Below are 22698 nucleotides of genomic sequence, written 5' to 3'. Positions count from 1 at the left end.
CTGGGTGGATGGTGCCTGGAGGAGAGGAAGAAAGGCACATGGACAGGCACTGCCACTTTGTACTTGGGGAAGAGGGCGAGATGACTGGTGTGCTCTTTCTGCTGCCTAAGAGAGAAAAATGAGCAGAGCGGGGAAGCTTTCCCAGTGAAGTCTCCAGTGAGACAGTCGAGAGCCTTTGGCCTGCTTTTTACATCCTTCTGAGGATGTTCTAGTTTGCAAAGTGAGGAATTGGCAGCTTGTGTGCAGTTGCTCAACTCCAGTTGACAAAAATGTGCTGGCTTGGGAAATCTGCAATCCAAAGAGCGCCGCTGTAGGGAAGAGGCCCCCAGGAAGAGGAAGACAGGACAGGAGAGCATGTGGGGATGTCCAGGGAACTCTTCCTCCTCTGACCGCTGCTTCCAGGGACTCGAAATTGAAGGAGAGGCTGAGTCCCAGGCCACGTTACATTTGTTTCTCTTCTGTGTACCTTCCTTTCTTACTATGATCGTTATTGATAAAACCCTTTCGTGGAGTCCTGCCCTCTTAATGTTAGTAGGGTAACCCAAAGACTGTCAAATCCAAAAGCAAAAGGGAGAAACGGAATGAGCTGGGCACATTCACTGTACTGAGGATTTCCAAAATACCCATCGCTGGTGTTTTTGTTTTACCTTTTTAAAGAAAAAAAGCAATCTCAGGAACTTTATAGCAGCCTTTCAGATCCTTTCTGAGTGTTTGCTGGCATTGAGATCTCCTATCCGCATTAACTTTTAGCCTGGTTTGCCAAGAGAAACAACAGGAAGCAGCTAAGTTCAGACAGAGAGAAGCAAGGGGGCCCTTGGTATTTGCCCTCCACAGTGAGTGGTGACTTGCATGTTTATGGGGTCAGCACAGGTTTCATTTCCATTGTACTTTTCTTGCCATAAACATGGTGCTCCATTCCCTATCTTTTTTCCTAGCTAAAATATTCCTTGCAGTGGCCTCGAAGTTCTTGGGTCTTTCCTGCATCTTAAATACACTTGACCTATAAAAGTTAATTGTAATGAGGCTTACCTACAATGGGACTGTGAGTGTGTGTGTGTGTGTGTGTGTGTGTGTGTGTGTGTGTGTGTGTGTCAGAGAGAGGGGGGAGGGTGATGCCGATTCCATATTTTGCCTGTAAGTAAATCCTTTTAGCACAATGAGACTCGACTGGTTGGAACCACTAAGTGTGATCCCCTCTCCCGAAGCTACAGTGATTAGTTTTTATTCATTAGAAGTTGACGGCCAAGGAAACCCCCTTCTTTCCCTCCTGAGTAGTTCCTACAGTCACTTAGCCCACTTCAGACACTATTTCTTCAAGAGGATTTTGAAGACATTTAATATCTCCACGGGACACAAATGGGCCCTCACATGATATGACCCCTGTGTAAGTGGCTTCTTTGGCCTGATCCACAGACTCTTTAAATAATACAGTGCCACAGACTCCAGTTGGGGACCGTCTTGCTGTTATTAACCACAACCTGTTCTGTCTGAAGTATGTGAGACTTTTTAAAGTTGACTTTGGCGTGGGAGGGGGGAGCCCTTAGTTGCAGTTATGCAGTCTGTAATAAAGTCAGATGAAATTGCCACATCCTTACAGAAGACATTGGAAAGTCACCTTCCCATAAAATTGAAAACAAAAACAAAACCGTTGTGACAAAAGAGGAGTTGCCACCCTCATCAGGGTGCTGACGTTAGGACTGCTCCAGAGATGCATGGCTTTGCCCGCAGCAAGCAACTGCCCGTCTTCAGTTAGCAGTTGTGTGAGGGTGAAAGTGAGTCAGTTGGAGCCTTACAGCTCCTGTCGGAATGGAGGTTTGTTTCTTAAGCAAGCTCTTGTCTCAGATGGAAAACAGTCCTTGAGAACTGAGCACTTCCTGTGTTTGAGCTCCGAGAAGCAAGCTTGTGGTTGTTATGGGAAGTCAGGACACAAGGTGGCACAGTAGAACCTTGTTCTGTGAGGAGCGAGGCGGCTCCGGAGTTGAGCTGAGGCTGGTGACTTAACAATAAATCAAGAATCGGAGCAAGGAGCAAACGTTGTTAAAGAGGCCCTGCAGCAGTGGTGTGGGGATGGAATGAAAGACCAGGGGGACCCCTCCCCATTGCCTCAGCAGCTTTTCCCGCAGCCCTGAAATACAGGCTCACTCCATAAGGCCTGCACATTCAGGTACTCGATTGGAAGATGTTTACTGACCTGCGGTCCAGCTATGGCTCAGAAGCTCAGCATAGACAGCGGAGGTGGGCCAAAGACAAGCTAATAAGCAACGACAACAGATAAAGATACGGGCAAATAAAGTTATTTTAGGGAGTAGTGTCGTGGTATCTGGACACACACTGGACTTTGTAAATCAATTATGATGAAAGGGGTCACTTCATATTGGCTGGTGGCCTGGATGAATTCTGAGGTCTTCGTGTTGAGGAGAGGAGAAGCTGGCACATGCGTAGAGTGCCAGGCTTATTGTTCCCAAGTGGGGCAGCAGCCAGTGACAGTGTCCAGGGAGCAGAAGCAAAGAGTTCAGGCGAGAATGACAGCCAGACTAGAACGCGTGGACAAGGTGACTCAGGCAGAACGGGGACAGCTCAGATGAAGGAGGGCATGGTGGCTTGCAGGGAAGACCGTGAGATTCACCGAAATGATGCTGGGAAGCAAAGAGGCGTGTAGCCAAGGACCATATCACTGGATCTGCGCTACACAATGCCATCTCTGCTCTCTGTGTATAATAAATCAAAGGGCACCAACAATGAGGCTAAGGGTCCAGCGAGGAGGCCTTTGTAGTCGTTTAGGGAAGACAAGACAATGGCAGTGGAGATGGGAATGCTTAGCTAGAGGCCTGTGTGGTGGGAGGGAGAAAGAATGCCCTACAGCCACTCCCTCTTCAGGATTTGGGTGTCTTGTAAAGATAAAATTCAGAATATTCTACTAGATAGCTTTCTTCATTCCCTGCTTACTTATACTACTAAAAATAAGCAACTGGGATGAGAATTGGCCCAAAATCAGCAGTGCCAGAGGAAAGGGTCCTGGTGTGGATTTTATAACCCAGAAGAGCCTCAGTACCAATTACAGTGGCAGCTTTCCCGTGGAGGCCAGTGACCTTAAAATAGGGACACACACGGCATCCTGTTTTTGGAAGAGGAATTCTTACTGAGTTTTTCTCTATTTTGAGCTATTGTTTCGTAATCCACTCCCTACTTCCTAATACTATTAAAAGTCAAACTTTCTAAGTCCGAAGGGACTTCGGTAGTTTCCAGGGCACCCCAGTCTCCCCACCCCCACAGCTTCTCAGTGAGGGAGGAAGAATTCGCAAGGCCAGTCGTGAACCGTCCATACAAGTAGCAATTGATATTTGAGGCTGGTGGTCTGTCATTCCAGGAACGTTCCCCAGAGGTGGCAATATTTTTAGAGTGAGGTGAGACCCCCTGAATAATTGCAAATATTCATAGCCCACATGATGTAGAGAACTCTGAGAACTGTCTCAATTCCAGTTTGAAGTGGTACATCTTGCTAGGGTATTCCCTGGAGATGGACTGTCCCTGTACCACATCATGACCGAACAGACTTCCTAAAGTGACTGTCCCTCTTTCCCTTTATGAAGGCAAGGTGCCACAGCCACCCCTTCCTCTGACTCATTACCTTTCTTCCTTCCACCCCATCAGAAAGAAATCCTTCGATCATGGACTGTCAGGAAACAGTGGCAAAGCGAATGAAACTATTACCATTCTGTTTCCAACTATTCGGGGTCAGTGGTATAGCTTTCCATTGGCTTCTTGGCCCCAGTCAGAGACAGACCTGACTGAATTTTCAGCACTTTCCACGGACACTGATCTAGGTACTGGGGCTCAGAGTAATGACTCAGAGGCGTGTTAAGAAATTAGCTATACAGAGACTCCACATATAGATGAGAACCATCTGCCTAAATTTAAGTCATGAACATGGGTCTGAGATACCGTGACAGACTGGCCTGTTTGCAGATGGGAAAGCTACATTCTCCATGAGACTGTATGGAAATGTTTCTGTACATTCATATTGTACTGCATAGACAACTGTAGTTTCCATCCCTTCATTGTGGTCTGTTGCCCAGAATAACATGTGGTGCAGTCTCCTTGGCTATGTCCGTGGCTGTGTGCCTTTGACCATGTTATTGAACACTTAGTAGGACAGTTTTCTCATCTGGACAGTAAGGAAGCTTTTAGGACTTGCTCAGAGAGCGAGTGTAAGAGCAGTGTACATCAATGATCACCAGATGTTTTTACACACAGTTCTCGCTTTTAGAAGATGTATATGTATGTTTGAAATAAGAAAAAAAAGGCAGATTTCCTACCCTTCAAGTTAGAGGTATACTTTTGTATTTTTGGCTTTTTTTTTTTTTCCAACTCTCATGCATGGTAGGCAAGCCCCATACTGTTAAGCTACAACCCCAGCCCATACTTCCTAAGCTTTTGAATGAACATCTTTCCATTTCAGTGATATTTTTTTCTCCAGTGACAATTTATTTCTGAGGAATTGCTTGAATATAGTTCATCCATCCTTCCTTGGTCTTTCAGCAGCCCTTGCATGGTATTAATGCTTCAAGTCTCTCCGCGTCCATGTCAGTTTGGGGCTTCTGACTTAGAGGTGAAAGGCCCTGTAACCATTAGCAATCACCAGCTTCACAAGCCATTTATTTCTCCTAGGGACATATTTATTAGGCTATATGTCCTGTGTAATTGAAGCCAACTTCTCTATAGCTGTAAAACCTGTACAGCTGTATTCTTAATCTTCTTTGCAAGATGCCAGGTGGCACAGCATGAAACTCCTTACTCTAGACCCTGAAATCCATCTAGCCCTCTGCAATATAAGGATGATGCTTTTTCATAGTGGCCAAAGAAGAATGTCTTCATCTTTCTGGGGCCAGTGAGTCTGATCCACGTGTTCTTGGCAGCTGACACTGTGTTCGCATTGAAAAATTACTCAGCAGAGTTGATGATAGTTTTGGCTAGAGGAAAGATGGGGGGGAAATCAAACAGTTCAAAGTAGAATAATTTTTCATTTTGTTTTATGGATTTAATTTTGTGATGTATTGTGTCTGTCAGATGCATCAGTGGAAATGTACCCTGACTCGAGCGTTGCTTTGAGTCTGTGTTGACAAACTTATTTAGCCTGAAACAACCTTAAAAGTCATGATCCTTATTCAGGCAATCATCAGTCATTGCATATTGTTGCCAGCTTCTCCCCTGCCCCATGGGCAAACTCTGACTATTCTTTGATTCCAGCCATCCCCTCTGCTCCCTTCTTCCTGGCAGAATTGGTTTCTTTTCTCTGTTCTCTATGTGGTAGGGTGGCCTTCTATCATGGTGGTTCATGCTCATCACTCTGTTATTTCGGGTTTCTGAACAGACTGGGACCCTCTCTAGCACAAAGGTCATATCCCAAGTTCCTGGATCACCCCAGCCATGCTCTGCTAGACATATGCAGAACTCAGGAAATCTTGGGTGGATGAATAATCTCATGCCAGTTTCCTTCTTATGATTCTGGTCTTAGCTAAAATACTGTCTCTCGGTTTACTACTTTGTTGACCAGAGTTTAAGGTGGCTGTTCCCAGGCCCAGCCTCTTTCATTATTTATTGTCAACAAAGAAGAAACTTTTCAACAGGATTTACCTACTGCGTGGCGGATTCTCTTTATCAGGTCATCAGCCTCTTCAGCCTCATTCACTGCTTTAAGTCATTTTAACTCGTGTCCTGTAGTAGGGCTTCCCTGCACTGTGGTTAAACTTGTGAGTGACTCTTTCCAAATTCCTTCCAGCCTGAGCTCCCCCTTGCATTTAAATTTTATCTGCATGGAGGTCAGTGGAAATTAACATTCTCATTTACGTCTGTTATATTATATCCCCTTTACGAGTTCTCTATCAAACAAAACAAACAAAAAAGCAAGTTGGTAAGGAATGATGTTCAAGGCTTGTTTCAAAAGTACTTGTTTTCAAACTATCATCATTTCTGCTTTCATGGAAGAGCCTTGTTCTCAGCGATCTGTCCCACCCATTGGATGTCTGCAGATCAGCTCATCACTATAAACAGGGCCATGTGTTACCTAGCAGAAACAGCATTCAGAGCAGCGTCTTGCTTCAAAATATTATTTATTATTATTTTTTAAAAATATTTTTTAATGATTTATTTAACTTCATTTTATGTGCATTGATGTGAAGGTGTCAGATCTTGTGGAACTGCATTTTCAGACAGTTGTGAGCTGCCATGTGGGTGCTGGGAATTGAACCTGGGTCCTCTGGAAGAGCAGTCAGTGCTCTTAACCACCGAGCCATCTCTCCAGCCCCCTATTTTTTATTATTATTATTAAATATTAAATGTGTTCTTCAATTGCAGTTCCTTCCCTCACAGTCATTTTCTAGATACTTCCTTTTAGCCAGTTTCAAGAAAAAGGAAATGTGTTCAGTAGCGTGCATAATAGTGACCTAGAATTTGTTGGAATGCTTAAAGAAAAACAAAGTGTTTGTAGTGGGGTGGCCGTGTCTGGAGACCCAGTGAAAGGAGAATGGAAGCCATAATGAAGGAAGTACCAGCCGGTGACGCTGTACATTTTATTACTAGTTAGATCCTCTTTGTGTGTCACAGTGACTTCAGAATTTGCCCTTTCAACACCCAGATTTTTTTTCTTCATTTTGTCAGTCAGGTAGGGTTGCTTGCCTCATTTCCTTTAGTCCTGGAGGATGCTGGGGCCATAGAAGCCCTCTGTCCCAGCGACTCCAGATTCACTCCTCGCTGGTCTAAAGTGAAGTTTCTATTTAGCTTTCCTGACAGCTCAGCTGAGCACCCCTATTTCTTCACCATTTTACTCTGTCTTTACCATTTTTTTCTGGCAAGAACAAATGTTTACCTAGACAAAATTATGCATCAGCTTGGCATGGTAGCCTACCATTTATTTCTGGTGTTCAGAAGTTGAAACAGGAAAGTCATGAGTTCAAAGCCAGCCTGAGACCTTGTCTCAAAAATAAAAAGAGAACAAAGCCAAGGACTGATGCTATCGCTCAGCTGGTACAGCACTGCCCTGGTGTGCACGAGACCCTAGGTTCAATCCTCTTAGTATAAGGAAGGGAGAGTGATGTGTCTGTGTTCATTTTCAGGGAAAGAAGTGACTTGCAAGGTGCAGAAATTAATGCTAGCCCTTACAGTTGTTCGCAAACGTGCAGATTTTTGTTTATTATAGCATTCGTGTGTATATGTATGTTCATGACTAAAGCTGTCCTTGTTGCAGGAGATAATGACATAGGTAGTAAAGGGACCTGGCATCCCATGAGCCAAAGAAAATGATGTTTCTGTGTATGACTTCCTTGCTTCCCAAAGGCTTGTAGTGTTACTTTTCCCTGTAAGCTACTTGTGCCCAACCGTTACAAGATTTCATCTAAAATCTCACTCTTCTATTTAGCAATGTGAGAGAGTCTGGGAACAAAGTTGGGGGCCCGTGGTGTTTAGTGGGGGAGAGAGCACTCCTGTTGTGTTAATGGTGGCGTCCCCCTCCCTAGCAGATCATTTGCCTTTTGTTTTCTCTGCTGGGGAGCTTAGAGATGCAGGGCCCAGGCTTTTCTCACTGCATAGATCACACGCAGGCTCACGCCTTAAGCCCATGCCTCCCTGTAAAAGTTTTCTGAAGTAGCATTTGCTGTTGCTCGGGTGCTAAGAGCAGATGGCGCCATCCATAAATGCTTTCTTCTCCCTCTTGGAGGGGGGGAAGGACCTTCTTACCTTGAGTGGACCATATGAGCCCATTAAGACAGGTGCTGCTTGGGCCCATATGCCTCACAAGCAATATGGGGTGTAGTTTATAGAGCACAACCCTCCTTCCTGCTGCCACAGGGTGCACAAAAAAAGAAATTTATTTAAGCAATCCAGGGCTATGCCATGAAGAAAGAAAAGACTAACATTGCCTCCTAGATTCTACTCAGCACGGGGTGGTGTGCAGTTGCCTCTTTCTGGGGAGAGCTGTGTGCCATGGTGTCTAGGGCTTAGAGAATGTGTCCCCAAAGTGACTGTTCTGGGGCTTTTCCCAACTCCTTTCAATCCTTCTAAATAGTTTTTATAGAAATAAATTATAAATTGTAACAAGGAAGTTTGTTCCAGCATTCATATTTATTAGATTTTAAGATTTAATGACCATATGGACCTAAAACAAATCTTTGATCCCCAGCCCCCATTTTAAAGCAGCCAAGTGAAGTGTCTTGATTTTGATTCTTTAAATATTAATTTGTGGCCATAACCTACTTTGGGCTTCTGTCAAAGGGTGTGGCTTTGAAAATGAAAGTTTCAGCAACTGACTAACAGAGAAAAGCAAAGGCCTCTTATAAAGAGGTGTTTCTTACTTATTGCAAAACCCAATTTTATGGGACTGGGCAGGGTGGCTCATGCCTTTAATTCCAGCACTTGAGAGACAGAGGCAGGCAGATCTCAGAGTGTTCAAGGCCAATGTGGTCTACAGACCAAGTTCCAGGATAGCCACTGCTCCACAAAGAAACCGTGTGTGTGTGTGTATGTGTGTGTGTGTGTGTTGGGGGTGGTCAGGTTAGCTGGGACCTTCTAGAACATCATATGGGCAATTCCTAGAGGAAACACACAAACATACATTAATTGGTTAACCACATTTCTTTCATACTGGTTGATATTGCTGATAGTAGAAGGGCTATTAGCTAATTTTTATTTTAAATTTGCTATCTTATTACCTTAGTGAGATTGGTAATGATGATGTCCATGATATTGGTTTGGGGACATTCACAGAGGGCAAAACTGTATTTCTGAGTCTACTGCCTCCCTTCAATTATAACTACCATTCTTGTGCTGTTCACACTCATTTGCAGGCAGTCTCTGCATTGTTGCCTGTAGAGAGAGCTCATTCCTTCAAAGCTTGTGGAGTGCTTTGTGGGTTGATTACCCCACAAGCTATTTACAAGTTCTGGTGGTTCTCAGTTTCCCCATATCAGGATGCTGCAGTGAGCCTCTTTGTGGATGCAGCATAGGGAATGTGTGATGGTCCCTCTGTGGCAGAGAATGACATACCATTGCCTTACAAATGTCAGTTTTAAGGGACAGTTGGTGACTGCCCAGACCAGAGTCTTACAAAGCTAGTTAGAGACTCTATAAGAAGTCAGCGGATACTGATCAATCAAGTTTTATAAAAACTAACTTTATAAACTTTAGTTTATTTCAAGTAAATGTGTAAGAATTAGGAGAGAATGTGTACATAACCATGTATATAGTTTATACATACTATATGCATATATATAGTATGTAGTTTCAGAATGTATGCAGTAACTCAGTAATATCATTTGATAAAGTTCATTAAGGGCATCCTATTGACCAATAAAAGCACCCAATTCTTAAGATCATGTAAAAATTATTCAACCCAGTCTGCAATCTGTAAGTAAATCCTCTGCTAAATCTTTTTGGGTGTTAATTAATTCAGCAAAATGATTTTCCCCTAACTGAAACTGGCTACTCCTAACATTTTTTCATAGATGATGTCAGCCAAGGAAGGTAAAAGAACATCCGGGACAGAGGCTCTCAAATATTTTGTGCTATTTAATTACTTTAACAGTCTTAAAAGTGAACCTCGCTCTTTCCATTCATTAGTGCAGAAACTAAGTTGCCAAAGCTTCCAAAGTGAAGGCCTGCCTTAGTATCACTTGAAACAGTCACACTCTTTGCCCTGTCACAATGTCTTTAACTATGTTCCTGAAGCCTCTTCCTTGGCACCAGAAACCTTGAGAAATATTGTTAGTACTGAAGGTTTCTGCTCCCCAAAGTGGGTAAGAGGTGTTAGGATTGAGCATTTATATTTAATGAAGTGTTACATTTTGAGATCTGAGACCTACTCTGTCAAACCATGGAAACCCCATTATTGTGATGTGACAAGCCTTGCGAGTGCCCCTGACTTCCCTGAGGCCTCACTGGTAGGGTGAACAACATTAGCATTGCTACCCACTTCCTCTTATTTCCGCTGGTTTATAGCGTGGCGGCAGATCTGACAATTGACTTCCCAAAGACTTGAAATTCATCAGGCTACATCAGAATCACTTCTCAGAGCCAGGCTGAAATGTCCATGCAGAATCTTCGCGCCCCAAATGTATGTTTGTGCATTGCTGCAGATGGGATCTACAGCTTGCGGTCTCACTCTGCTCAGATAGGGGAAGAGGAAGAGGTGGCAGCTGGGGAGATGATTACTTTCCAAACACCACTGTGTGCTTGTTTTCCTTTCTCACCTCCCTTCCCCAGTCTTGTCTGGTGACAGGGTCCCCATCAGCCTGCCTCTGATTGCTGCTCACTTTCCTAGAAGTGATGAGATCACTGGCTCCTTCCAGCCCTAGCCCTCCCTCCCACTAAGGACAGGGTCTGAGGACAGCCCACCAGGTTCAGCCACCACCTTTGTCTCCTTTGCCGTTCTCTTTCTCCCTCGCTGTCTTTTTCTCTCTCGGCTTTGTGAAATTTTCCTTGTTCCTTCCAAATGGCATGCTTACCTCTCCGGAGCCCACTCCACGCCCCAGTCTTTTCCAGAAGCGAAGTTAGGGGGCTGCTTAGATGACTGACAGATATCAAGATGTGTGCTGATGATCCAGAGGGTATCCTAGACCAACTTGAACTTGTGCTCCTATTTTACCCTTCTCTGCTGGGGAGAGAGCATTCGTCTTTGTGTTGAGGCTGAGCTCATCCAAGCTAAAGAAGGCATTTCTCTGCCTGAAATACATAGGGGAATAAAAAGACAGGGTGGGGGGGATATAAATTTAACCATGCTGTCCTTTAAAACTAAATATATACCCTTTTCTCTGTCCTGATTGGTCCATTTCCGTTGACAAGTGGATCGTAAGGAGAGGGAATATCCTGAACTTAATTGTAAGTTAAGTCTCTCTTAATCCAGAAGAGCATTTGAGATTCTGTCCAAGTGTTCAATTTCCCAGGCCGCTGAGGTCTGTGAATTTCTTTTCCCAGCCTCCAGGCTGCTGCAGTACAAGTCAGCATAGCTAATGCAGATAGATCTCCTGCCTCTCGCTCTCCTCCTCCCTCAGCTTTGATTCGATATGAACAGCCTGGTAACTCCGATGCTGGGGAGGACTCTGACAGAACTCTGCAGATGACTAGGTGGCCATGAAACACCTGGGGATTGTTCTTTAAGAAAAGGTAACATTAATATGCTAATGATGTCTCCCCCCCCCCCTTGTTGCATTTTTTTTTCTAGGGCTACCAGTTCCCAAGAAGAGTCCAAAGTCGGTAAGGACTTGTCATTTACTTGGTGCTTGTGGGGGGTGGGGGGAGCAGGGGACCCCAGCGGAAGGAAGGTCCGCTGCCTGAATTCACCGTAATAAATGTGTTTTAGAGTGGATGCAGGAGCCAGGAGCACAGGCTCGTTTAATTAAGTTCTGGAGATACGTTTGATCTAAATGGTATTTGGGTTTGTCTTTTAACTATGTAGAGATGTGCAAGCAGGATGCAAAAGCATTGAGGATTAAAACAATGCAATTTGGCTTCCCTGCACCGATGCTCACAACTCCTTTGAATGGGCGAGTTTCTGAGCTGTTTCAACTTGATACAAATGCTATTGTTTCCTTTGGGGGAGGAAGAGAGAGAAAAGGCTCCACCTGCTTGCTCGCTGGCTTCTCAACTGGTGTTCGCAGGCAGCCGTTCACATGGCTACCAGTTCTCTCAGAGCTTCCGTATGCACTCAGTGGGGAATTATTCACAAAACCTGTGAATTCGGAGAATTGCTATATTTGTATATGTCCATGCTCAGGTGGAACAGTGTTCACTGCCCAGCCCTGAGACTAAGACATTTCCTTGCTGGGGAAATGTCCTTTGTTGTTTCGCTAGCTTTCACAGCATTATGCTGCAGGTATAGGATTCTTTAAAAAAAAAAAAAATCAATGTTTTACTGTCCTTTCTAATCTGGTTTCCCTGAAGATGCATTACCTACTTGGCATGCTGGCTAATAGCCTAGAGGCTACAGTGTTGTGTTTGGTCGTATGAGCTTTTCACTCCTAGGGCGATAACAACAAATTAAAATGCCGCTTAAAAACTCAAAATCTGTGATTTGAATGCCTGTGAAATTGAACTTGGTGGGAGAAGCTTTCTGAGTCATTAATATTAGGAAGAAGGAGCTTCCTTGCAACTTAGCAGATTTCTGAACGGGGAAATGTGTGGCTTTGTGCCATCCGGAGGAGGACCTTTAAAACTTTGCAGCTTCAGGCGCTGCAGCTGAATTCTTTCCACTTGTCTCCAAGCATGGCAGCAGCAGGCAGAAGTTTATTAAGGAGGTGAGCAAGGGGAGCTTTATGCATTCTGAAGTCCAACTCCCCCGTTCTGTGAAGAAAAAAACCTGCAGTAATTGATGTGATTCTGATGGCACGGGGCTGTGGCGATTGGACCGCTGACTTCAGGGCTGCTTCCCGTGTCAGTTTGTGTTAATGTCCAAGCAGGAAAGTGCTGTTTGGTGCCCACATTGAAAGCATAGAGATGCCAAAGTGTGTGCATGTGCGCATGTGTGCATCGCCATCCCTGGGTCCTCACCAGAGACGCATTCAGCCTTCAGACAAATCGAGTGCAGCTGGAAGATGCGTCTCCCGAGCTTGGGTTTGCGCGAGCCTTCCATGGCCATGCTGTGCTGATGTTGGACTTGTTTTACACACCTCCATGCTGTGAAATCTTGACAGGAAGCCACCGCTTTGCACTAACATGGTTTCCGGGAGCAGGGTGGTCTCTGCTGTTTGCACCTGTGCAGGAGAGGTTCTGTCATGTTTGTATATCATCTTCCCGGAAGTATTTCTGAATTACCCGGCTGACACCTAGCATCAAGCATGCACAGAGCCCATGTTCACGAGATCAGTTAAGAGAATTCTCTGGCAGTTTATTTTGGGGGCTGCCATGTCATTAGTAAGCAACAAGCCAATTACTTGAGTTGCATTCCTAGGGAAAAAAGCTCTCTTAACCGCTTTGCCCACAGTCTGCTGGCTTCTGATTACCGCAGGCGAAGAGGGTGGGTGCTGCTGGACTCTAGAGCAGGTTCCTAGCGTGGGGCTTGTCCTCACCTGGGTTCTGCTCCAGGACAGATGGCAGCTTGCATGGCATGCTGGCACACTGGCAGCTACTGCACATGATTAGCGGACTCTGAGCCAAGGACTGCTCCTGGCAGGGGAACATTACAAACATCTGTGATCAGTGAGCCTTGCACAGGTGGATGGAAAGCTGTTTCCCTTTCCCCGGTTTGAATTTGGATGGTGTCCTGCCAACGGGACCGGTGACTGGGAGATGTTTTCAGAGGGGTTGGAGGGAATCCACGGGGGTGAGGGATGGATGGCCAGGTGCTGGTTGAGCCACTCAGGTGGTGACAGATAGTGTCAGTTCTGCAGGCTGCATAATCCAGAGTGCAGCAGTTGTACCTCGGTTGTGATCCATGTAGATTCCATCCCAGCTCAGTGAAGAGTATCTAAACCAGGTCCTCACTGTTGGCTGCTTGGCTTCCCGCTATGCCCCCGAGGTTCTGACATGCTTGGCTTCCTCCGATGATGGACAGGGTCCCTCTGTTGCCATACCTTTTCTTTCTTTCTTAATGTTTTTAATAATTAGGCAGTTGAGATTTTATTAGAGCCGAAGGTTTTAGCATTTTAATGTTGTTCCACCTCCTGGGTTGTCCCCATAGCTTACTCTTAATAAGAATTTAACTCCCTAGATTTAGCTTAAATGCTAAGTTTGTGGGGTTTGTATACTCTTGCGGTATAATAGTGATGTCTTAATGATGTTTAATTAATTTAATACTTGGACTTCTACACCGTCACAGATTTTTCTACCACTTGGCAGTAAAAAATAAGACGCCTTTGCTGTGGGATTTTAGGCGTCTCTGGAAAACTTAAGTTGTGACCCAACGTAATCATTCTGACGAGAAGCTTAATTTTAATTGTCAGTTTAAATCGCACACAGGGATCTTGTAAGGGGGGGGGCTTTAAACTCTAAATTGCACACCCAAACAAATTGTAAGCCAGACCCACCTGTGTTCATGCTGGGTGATATCCCACCTTCTCCAGCCTCCCTTTGTCAGTCTGTCCATTTCTTTCCCTGCTCAGCAGTCTTCTGCTCAGCCGTGTATCCTCCGCTCACTCAGCCATCTATCCATCTTTTCATTCAGAGAAGTGGTGAGAGCTCCCAAGTATGGAGCTTGAACTAAGGCACTGGGAGTACAAATGCATACGGCCTGTCGTCTAGGTGCTAAAATAGTGCAGGTATCCAGAGACTAAGGCAGAGAATACCCGCCTCCCAGGAACTGTGGCGAGAAATAGATGCCACGTCAGCAGACAGGCCTGTCTAGACCCTCTTCTCCTGGGGAGTAAAGTCTGGTGAGCGCACACACTGAAAGCTGATGAAGGAGGACCATCGAGCTATCAGTTCAAATGACCTGAGCTGAATAGTCTTACAAAGCCCAGACCCAGGGCAGAGTAAAGAACTGTGGCTGAACTGTGAAGTTATCTGGAGTCTGGCAGGCTGGGAACACCCAAAGTTTTACGAGCAGTGACAAGGTGGTGTCTTCAAAACAGCAATAGAAAGTTTCGCTTCCAATCCCTTTAGCCTGCAAGAGATACTGAAGGAAACTTCTGGAATTAGATATTAAGACGTGAGGGGGATACAAGATCTCTTATATATGCTTGAGGAGACATAAGACGTCTTAGGTCATGTATGGATTGGGAGACCCGAGCCCTCTTCAATGACATATGCATGGAGTGGCTCCAGCCTGAATCACTCTCTGTGATAGGCACTGCCTCTCACCCTGCACCCTTGGGCTTCCCAACCCCAAAGCCACCACTTGGATCACATCGAAGTTTCTTCAGACAGTGAGGAAAAGCAGTGAAGCTGGGAGATGAGGAATAGATAGATTGGCCTCAGATTATCAGTCAAATTATCCCACCTCAGTAAGCACCTGAACATCCATTTTGCTAAATTTCTTACATTTTTTTTGTGACTCAGATTTTGTTTTTTCCATCTCTCAGTGTTCTCCTTTTCTCCATGAATTCCCTTCACCTGTCTTTGAGAAGAAATTTGACTTGGAAGCCGATACAGGAAAGAGGCAAAAGTAAAGAGAAGCCTATGCCTTGACACAGACCTGGTGTTCAGTTTTCACACTTTTGATGACCTTGGCCTCATACCTCAGCAGTTTGGGTCTGCTCCTGCTGTCCATGCAAATCTCTGCAGTGGCCTTGGGTCTTGGCAGATACATCATCTGTAAATAATTTGGCTTTAAAATGGATCAATTTGTCATTTTTAAGCCCCATGAATTCTTTTCATCATCTGAGCTCCTAAGTGCTGTCTGTTTTCATTTGCTCTTCCAAGCAAATATTTTCAGTTCACTTTATAGGAACGTCCATTTCTAAATCATTCTGTGAAATACTGATGAGATAAATTTTTCCCCCATTTCCATTTATAAAAACCATTGCGCCTTCCCAATTTTTCTGACCTGACAGTAAGTAGGATGAGAATCATTCATTTTAGGGAGATAGGTACAATTTCATTCTAAAAGGTTTTGTGATACAAGTTCATGGCCAAGGACTCTTCAGGAGATTTCAGAACTAAGCTCATGTCTTTTTCCAAGTTGGCAGAGATTTGAGAATCAGAAATGAAATTCCTCGTTAAAAAATGTCAACCTAGTGACAATAGTTAAGATTAGTGATTTCTGTCTGGGTATGGGTGAGACCTGTGTTTCTAAAGTATCTTCTTCTTCCTCCTGTCTCCACTGAACCTGTCAGCAGTGACTCACCCTCCTCACACCCCTGCCCCAGGGGAAGCTAGCCCAGGTGCAGAGCTACAAGGAACTGCAGACTGCCCTGTCTGCTTCCAGCCATTTCTCTACATCTGTTTCCTAGCCAGGAGCCTGAGCAAACTTCCTGGAAGTGCATTAACTCCTGGATCATTCTTACTTTAAGTACTTCCTCCAGAGCTAAGAAGGAAGCCTGTCCTTACATTGTCACATAAAGACACTTGTGTGACCTGGCTTCCAAGTTCAAGTCCAGCTCCCCATCCCTCACAGTGACACACTAGCCAGACATTCTGAAGACTGCAGCCTCTCCACGCTCATTTTGATGGTAGGAATTAGCACATGCTGGGTGCACTGCCAGAGCACTCTTCTACACAGCCACCCTTAGACCAGAGGACATTGTGCTGTGTTGTTTTAAATATATTCTGAATATTTGATTAATTCAATATCCATCTCCACATATAAATTCCAAGCAGTTAGGTAGCATCTTTATATTTATCTGTTGTGTTTCTGCGTGTCTGGCACAGTATAAATTATCCATTTGTATTTGTTGATCAAGTTGAATAAATACGTTGCAGGTGATCGCTGTAGGCAAGCCTTGTCTGGTATCCTGCTTTGATGTGCTAGTTGTTTCTCCTCATCCATGTGCTGCATGCACAGGCTTCCCTTAGCAGGGCTAAGGATACAGGCTTATGGCTGCTTGTCTTTGAACTGGTGTCTCACTTAGGAAAATGAGTTGAAGGTAGCACAGACCTATAACCCTAGCACTTCAGAGCAGGGCAATGTAGATCTAATTCTGTGCTGTCTCAGTTGAGAAGCGAATTTTCTTTCATGCACAAAGCCTTCTAGTAGGTGATCAAGAAAAGTCATACAAACTGACCCTGAAGGGCCAGGTAGTAAACTTGCTGCACAAGCATCAGGAATTCAAGGTCATTCCCTATTTTAAAGACTGTATAGTGGTAGCTGATATAATCCAATACTGGGGAGTACAGATGGGCAAGTGTGTTATGTTTGATGGTTAGCCAGCCTAGCTTAATCAGGGACCTCCAGGTTAAAGAAAGACTCTATCTCAAAACACTGAAGTACATGGCACCTAAGAGACAATACCTGAGGGTATCCTCTGGCTTCCACATACATACATATGTCCCTGTATGCCAGACATATACATATACCTGATCACGTGTACACACACACGCACACCCCAAATGACTTTAATTTGAGAGCTCTGTGAATGCTGCTTTTCCTTTGACCAGTTTTGGGCTTCTAATAAAAGGATGTCACAGAAAATGAAAAACGTGTTTTGAAATGTTTACACATATACACACAGAGCACAGCTCCAAAAACTCGAGGATTCTCACTGTATTTAAATTTGAGAGAGCTGGTCGTTTTAAAAATGAACATAGAACAGGGCTAAGTCTTAGCAGATAAAGTGTTTTCAGTGGACTTCATCTGAATACTCCCTTTATGGCCAAGCAACTCTTTAGTTAAACCTGAGGCAGGGTCCTCTGTGACAGGGATTTGTTACACCAAGATAAACATCCTAGGGCCGTAGAAACCCTTTTGAGCAGCATGTATGATGATGTGTGCATAACTCCTCTCATTGGCGTGAGAAAACTCTTGATGTAAGCAGCTTAAGGGAAATGTTTTGATTCATGAGCTCAGGGGATTTCAGCCAATCAGGGTGAGGAGGCGTGGCTGCAGAATTGGTTTAATCTCTGTCAGCAGGAACATGAAGTGGCTGATTGACTTATGGTGACTGACAAGAAGCAGAAAGGTCAGGCTAGAACCAGAAGGGCATTATCATCTTCAAGGGCCGTCCCAGGAGACCCTCTTCTGGTAGCTGGGCCACATGTCCTAAAGGCTCCACAACCTCCCAAAACTACCACCAGCTGGGGACCACATGTGCACACCCTCAGCTCTGTGAGAACCATTCACTGGGCATAAAAACCAATGGGTACCGCAGAGATAGGCAAGGCTGTCACCAGACTCTCAGTGGGACAGGGAGAAAAAGTGACCTAATATAAGAGGTTAAAGTTTGGTTTTCAGAGACAGGGACCCAAGAAGTCAGTAGGACACACATTTCAAGGTACCCTCCTAAACAGCTACATGTGGACTTCCTTCCAAGTGTACTGTAGGTAGCATGCAGGCCTGGAGGACATTAAGGGTCCGCAAATGGAAATTGAAGCTTTCAGAACTGGAGACTTACTTCAGCTGTGACATGAACTCAGTGATGCTGGGCTCCTTCTACAGTCAGACATTGGCCACTCTTTTAAGGAATAAAAATCTAGTGAACACTTGAAGGAAGTTTGTGCGTCTTCCAGGCAGACTCGGTTCCTGTATTGAATGATTTGGTGTTAACATTTAGAGTAGCTCCTAAACAGCATAAAAGCCGAAGTCCCATATTAATTCTGTTTACTACAGTTCACTTCAAGGTGGAAATAGCCTTTGATTTCCCTTGCTCATAAGATGTTACCTGTTGTTATTAAAATAGAAAAAAAAAGATAAGCAGCGCTGAAAAGTATAAAACTTAAGGGAAGAAACCTGCTCATAATGTCAGCCAACAATGACTGATGGTGTGCGTGTTTTCTGAGGAGAGCTTACGAGATAAACACAGATGAGAGATGCACGTTTAACAGAGAACTGCTGCCGTTCTCACCCTCAGCATCCTCAGCATGGCACCTGAGGAAGGGTCGGGGCATGATATGAGGCCATGAGAGCTGGCATCAGTGTAGGGAAGGGCCTTCGAAGGTGGCAGAGAGCCATTACCAATCTTGGAAATGCTAGTCCATCTAGCACAGAGCTAAGTGCTTTCTTAGCTGAAGAGAGAAAGGGTGGAGTTGCGTTTGCCCTGTGCGTCTTTGTGTGTACCATCCCTTTGCATGTGAGCAAGCTAATCCTCTCGAAGGTATAATAGCCTTAGAATACAAGCCTCGCATTTTCCTCAACTATGGGTCCTTTCCAAAACCTGTAGGCAAGTCTCTAGCAGTCAAATAAAGTCTGTCAATAAAATGCTTGCCTTGCAGATATAAAAACTTAAGTTATATCCTCAGAACCCATATACAGTCCCAGTCATAGCAGTACATGCTTGTAATTCCAGAAAGGCGAGACAAGGCTTTCAGAGGCTCGCTGGCTAACTAGTCTAGCCTACCTGGTGACCTCAAGGCCTGTGAGAGACCCTGTCTCAAACAAAAAGTGGAACGTTGCCCTCTGTGTTGCATGCGTGTGTGTGTGTGTGTGTGTGTGTGTGTGTGTGTGTGTGTTTATATGCATACTCCTGCACACACATGTCCCCACATATGAACATACACACACAAAAGGAACAAAACAAATCTGGGTTTTTTTTTTTTTTTTGGACTTTCCTCATCTACTTATTGCAAAATAAAGACTAAAAGGAGAAAGGGCCATGGTCATTTCCATCAGGGAATGAAAGGTGGAGGGCACCTGAATGGAGAGCAAGGAGGACTGAGGATAGCCTCTGGTGGCAGAGCTCCAGGGGACCAGAATACACACAGTCAGGATACTAGTATCCTCTTTAAAAAGCATCATCTCTGCTGTGTACATAACAGAAGATGGAGAGGCCCCCTTCCCCCTCTTGTTCCCTAGCTCCTGATAACTAGGCACAGAAGCTAAGTAACATAGTGTCTTTTGCAGATGAGGCAGAACTCCAACATTACATTTGCAGGGGTGAAACCATTACCAGAGTTTTGCCTGTGCTCTCTGTCAATTCAGAGAACATTTCATAAAATGTAAGTCTGTGCTGAGCTGGTTTCAGTGATCAGGAACTTAACTCTGCCTTTGAAGTCAATGAAGCTCCCCTTTGAAAGTACTTAAACTTTGGACAAGTTACCCGTCTGGGAGGGCTGACCCATGCAGGGCAACACACACACATTCTTCAAGTTGGCTCTTTATTTTTTTTTTTTAACTCACAGTAGTCCCAATGATCCGAGAGGTAGAAAGCACTGCTCTCAGAATTGATTAACTGAAAACTATATAAGCTCCTGTTCTCTGCACGGGAGTACCTGATCACTGCGCTGCCAGGTGTGACTTGCCAGTGCTCGGATGCAGTTCCTGCTGGAATAGGAATGATGGATACCTGTAGAGCGGAGCGGGTTTGATTATTAAGAGATACAGCATATGGAGCCCCTTGTAGCATTTTTAGCCCTGATTGTATTGCTTGTGGATATTGCAGGCTTACATCCAAAACACTTATGGTATTTTCAGTCGCATATTTTTGTCAAGAACCGAGGGTGTCAGGATAGATGCATCGTACAATAAATAAGCCCAATGTGTCTTCCTGAGAGCTTACAAGGGAAATCAGATTTGTTTCCCACTACAGCCCAGAGAGCAGCATGGGTATGGTTATGTCTCTATCTAGTCCGCCCCTCTGTCTTCCTGCCAATCACTTGCGGATTTATCTGTATTCAGCACTTGCTGGAGAAGCCAGAGGTGTCATTTTAAGTGTTTGTGTGTGTGTGTGCGCGCGCACGCTAAACAAAGGCAGGCTGGGGAAAGGTGCCCAGTGAAGAAGTCACAGTCATCTTCCTTTCTTGGCCCCTTCCCTTGCTTTCTTGCAGCAACCACTGGAGAGGAAAGACAGCCAGAACAGCTCCCAGCACAGCGTCTCCAGCCACCGGAGCCTGCACACGGCATCCCCGAGTCACGGCACGCAGGTGCTCCCCGAGTACCCACCTGCAGACGCCCCTGCTCCAGATCAGACCGACAGCTCTGGGCAGAAAAAACCAGATCCTTTTAAAATCTGGGCCCAGTCCAGGAGCATGTATGAAAACCGACGTGAGTAACTCCTGGGTTCCTGCTCTCCCAGGCCCTCTCCCGTGCTCTAACCTCCTCTAATAAAGGAGGCCTGGGGTAGCCAGTGGCTAAAGGTTAAGAGGACTGGGAAGCCACGGCCTCTTAGAGCAGGTAGACTCTGCTGGTTGTGTTCTTAGCCTAGGTGATGTCTTCAGCTTGAGGAAGCCTGGGTCAAAATGGATGTTTTTCTTTCCGGTTCAGAGAGGTGGTTGGTAGGAGCTGTTGTCTTGTAATTCTGTCCCGAGTGGAGAACATGGCTTGCTGTGCACTCCTGTCTGGTGAAGCGGCTCCAACATGCCAGCATAATAGTGATTGTGGGGTCATGAGAAGAGGTTAGGTTCTTTCTTTGTGGCCTTGTGGTTCTTAAAAATACTGGTAATGTTTTCTTTTGCCCTCTTTGGTCTTTGCAAACATTACCTCAAAAAGGTGGAAAAAATGAAAGCCCATAGAGAATGAGTGTAGCTTAATTATCTATACAGTGGTGACGCGCGTTGTTTTGTTAAGATCAACTTGGAAAGGTACACTTCAGAACTTCCCAGATCTTAAACTCTCCTCCTCATTGCCCTTCTCTCTTTTTTAATGAGATGATTACTGGGCACGTTCACCATCAGCAGTCTTCACTATGTTACCTATGCAAGTCCCTAAAATGCCCCAGGCTTGCGATGCTATTGGCCCTTTTGGAGCCTTTGTGGTCCCTGACATTTTCTCCCTGAGGTGGCTGGTTAGTGTGCCCTGGAATAAGGCAGAATGTGTTAGGAGAGAGGACATCATATTGACAACCTGGGAGAAGCCGAGAGAAAAAACAACATTGTTTTGCCTGGCCTTCCTTAGAACAGAACAGGTTTTGTTCCTAGCTGCCCTGATGTGACCACTGTGGAAACCACAGCTCAGATGCTAGGGGAGGTTAAAGGCCTTTCCTCCTGTCACCAACCACTCTGGCCTGGCTGCGCAGCATACCTGGTTGTCTGGGGAGACGTCCGTTATTCTGAGACTCAGATAAAGGAAGGGCGTGAGAAGGAAAGCTGACCTTAGGTGAACTCAACAATCAGGGGCCAGGTGAGGATCTCTTGCTGATTATCAGCTGAGAGTCCCTCGAAGCATCATCACCATCAGTGCAAAGCATCAGTCCATTAGGAAGGCTGAGGTTCACCGTGCTGACAAAAGCCAGCTAATCTGAAATTGAATTCACCGCACCCCACCCCTGTTGCCGGAAGACAGCTGAAATATTCGGAAAGCCAGGCTGAAGGAAATCTCCGACAAATGCAGCAAATGCTAACTGCAAAGTTAAGCATCCTATATCAAAAAGTGCTCAAGATGAGAAATGCTTCCAATTTTGGATTTTGAAGTATTTGTTTATCCGCAGTGAGATAGTCTGAGGATGGGACCTGAGTCTGAATTTCAAATCTGTTTATGTTTCATGTATCCCTGACACACAAAGCCAGAGAGTCGTTTTAGACCATATTTGCACGATTTTATCTGTAACTATAAGTTTTATGGTACGGAGTTTTCTTCTTAGGGTGTTATATCAGTACTTAACTTTTTATAGCACGTGAGGTTTCCAGACCAGGGACAGCCAACTGGTACAGACCTGGGCTTCATACCAGCAACCCATCTTTCATAGCGATTTCTCTTTAAAATACCACCAAAGGAATACCTCCCAGTTGAAAATGGTCCATATTCCCTTCACATTTCTCTCTAACCATGTGGCTTCTTCAATCAATGACCCAACTTCAGGGGATGTTGAGTGATTGCTTTATTGACCGTGCGCCCGCTTTCTTCAGTACAGTACGCATTAGGATTGAGTTTTCCATGTAGTAATCATTTTGTGATCAAATAAATCATTCCCCGAAGTACTGGCGGGACTTCCTGGATTGACAGGGCACTTTAAGCGTGTGCTCAATGGTAGGCTCATCTACCCTAACGCAACAGTATTTCTTGGGATTTGGATATTTTAGCTCAACTTTTAAGAAAGTGTTCAACAGGAAGAGAGATTAGAATACCCAGCATGACCATAGCCACTTGCTGCAGCACTGGCACTGGTCAAGTGCAGTCAGGCAGAAATGTTTGGAATGGTTTCCGCTTTGTCCCTTTGCTTTCTTTAGCACCTTAGCAATCGGATACAGCCC

The 22698-nt window shown here is 45.0% G+C and overlaps 1 protein-coding gene across 18 annotated transcripts in view; it reads left to right on the top strand.

Moving 5' to 3' along the window:
- The window catches only part of Magi1 (membrane associated guanylate kinase, WW and PDZ domain containing 1), a 618461-nt gene that overhangs the window by 564354 nt on the left and 31409 nt on the right, over positions 1 to 22698 (top strand). For all 18 annotated transcript variants that reach the window (XM_013352986.2, XM_026788194.1, XM_026788185.1 and 15 more), the window contains 2 exons: positions 11210 to 11241; positions 20338 to 20554. In XM_013352986.2, coding sequence (XP_013208440.2) covers positions 11210 to 11241; positions 20338 to 20554 — 249 coding nt within the window. The remainder of the gene's footprint in view (positions 1 to 11209; positions 11242 to 20337; positions 20555 to 22698) is intronic.

The sequence above is a fragment of the Microtus ochrogaster genome, unplaced genomic scaffold (genome assembly GCF_000317375.1).
Source record: "Microtus ochrogaster isolate Prairie Vole_2 unplaced genomic scaffold, MicOch1.0 UNK1, whole genome shotgun sequence".
In the NCBI taxonomy this organism is placed as follows: Eukaryota; Metazoa; Chordata; class Mammalia; order Rodentia; family Cricetidae; genus Microtus; species Microtus ochrogaster.
Note: the sequence above shows the minus strand (reverse complement) of the source record. Positions and strands in the feature narration are given on the sequence as shown.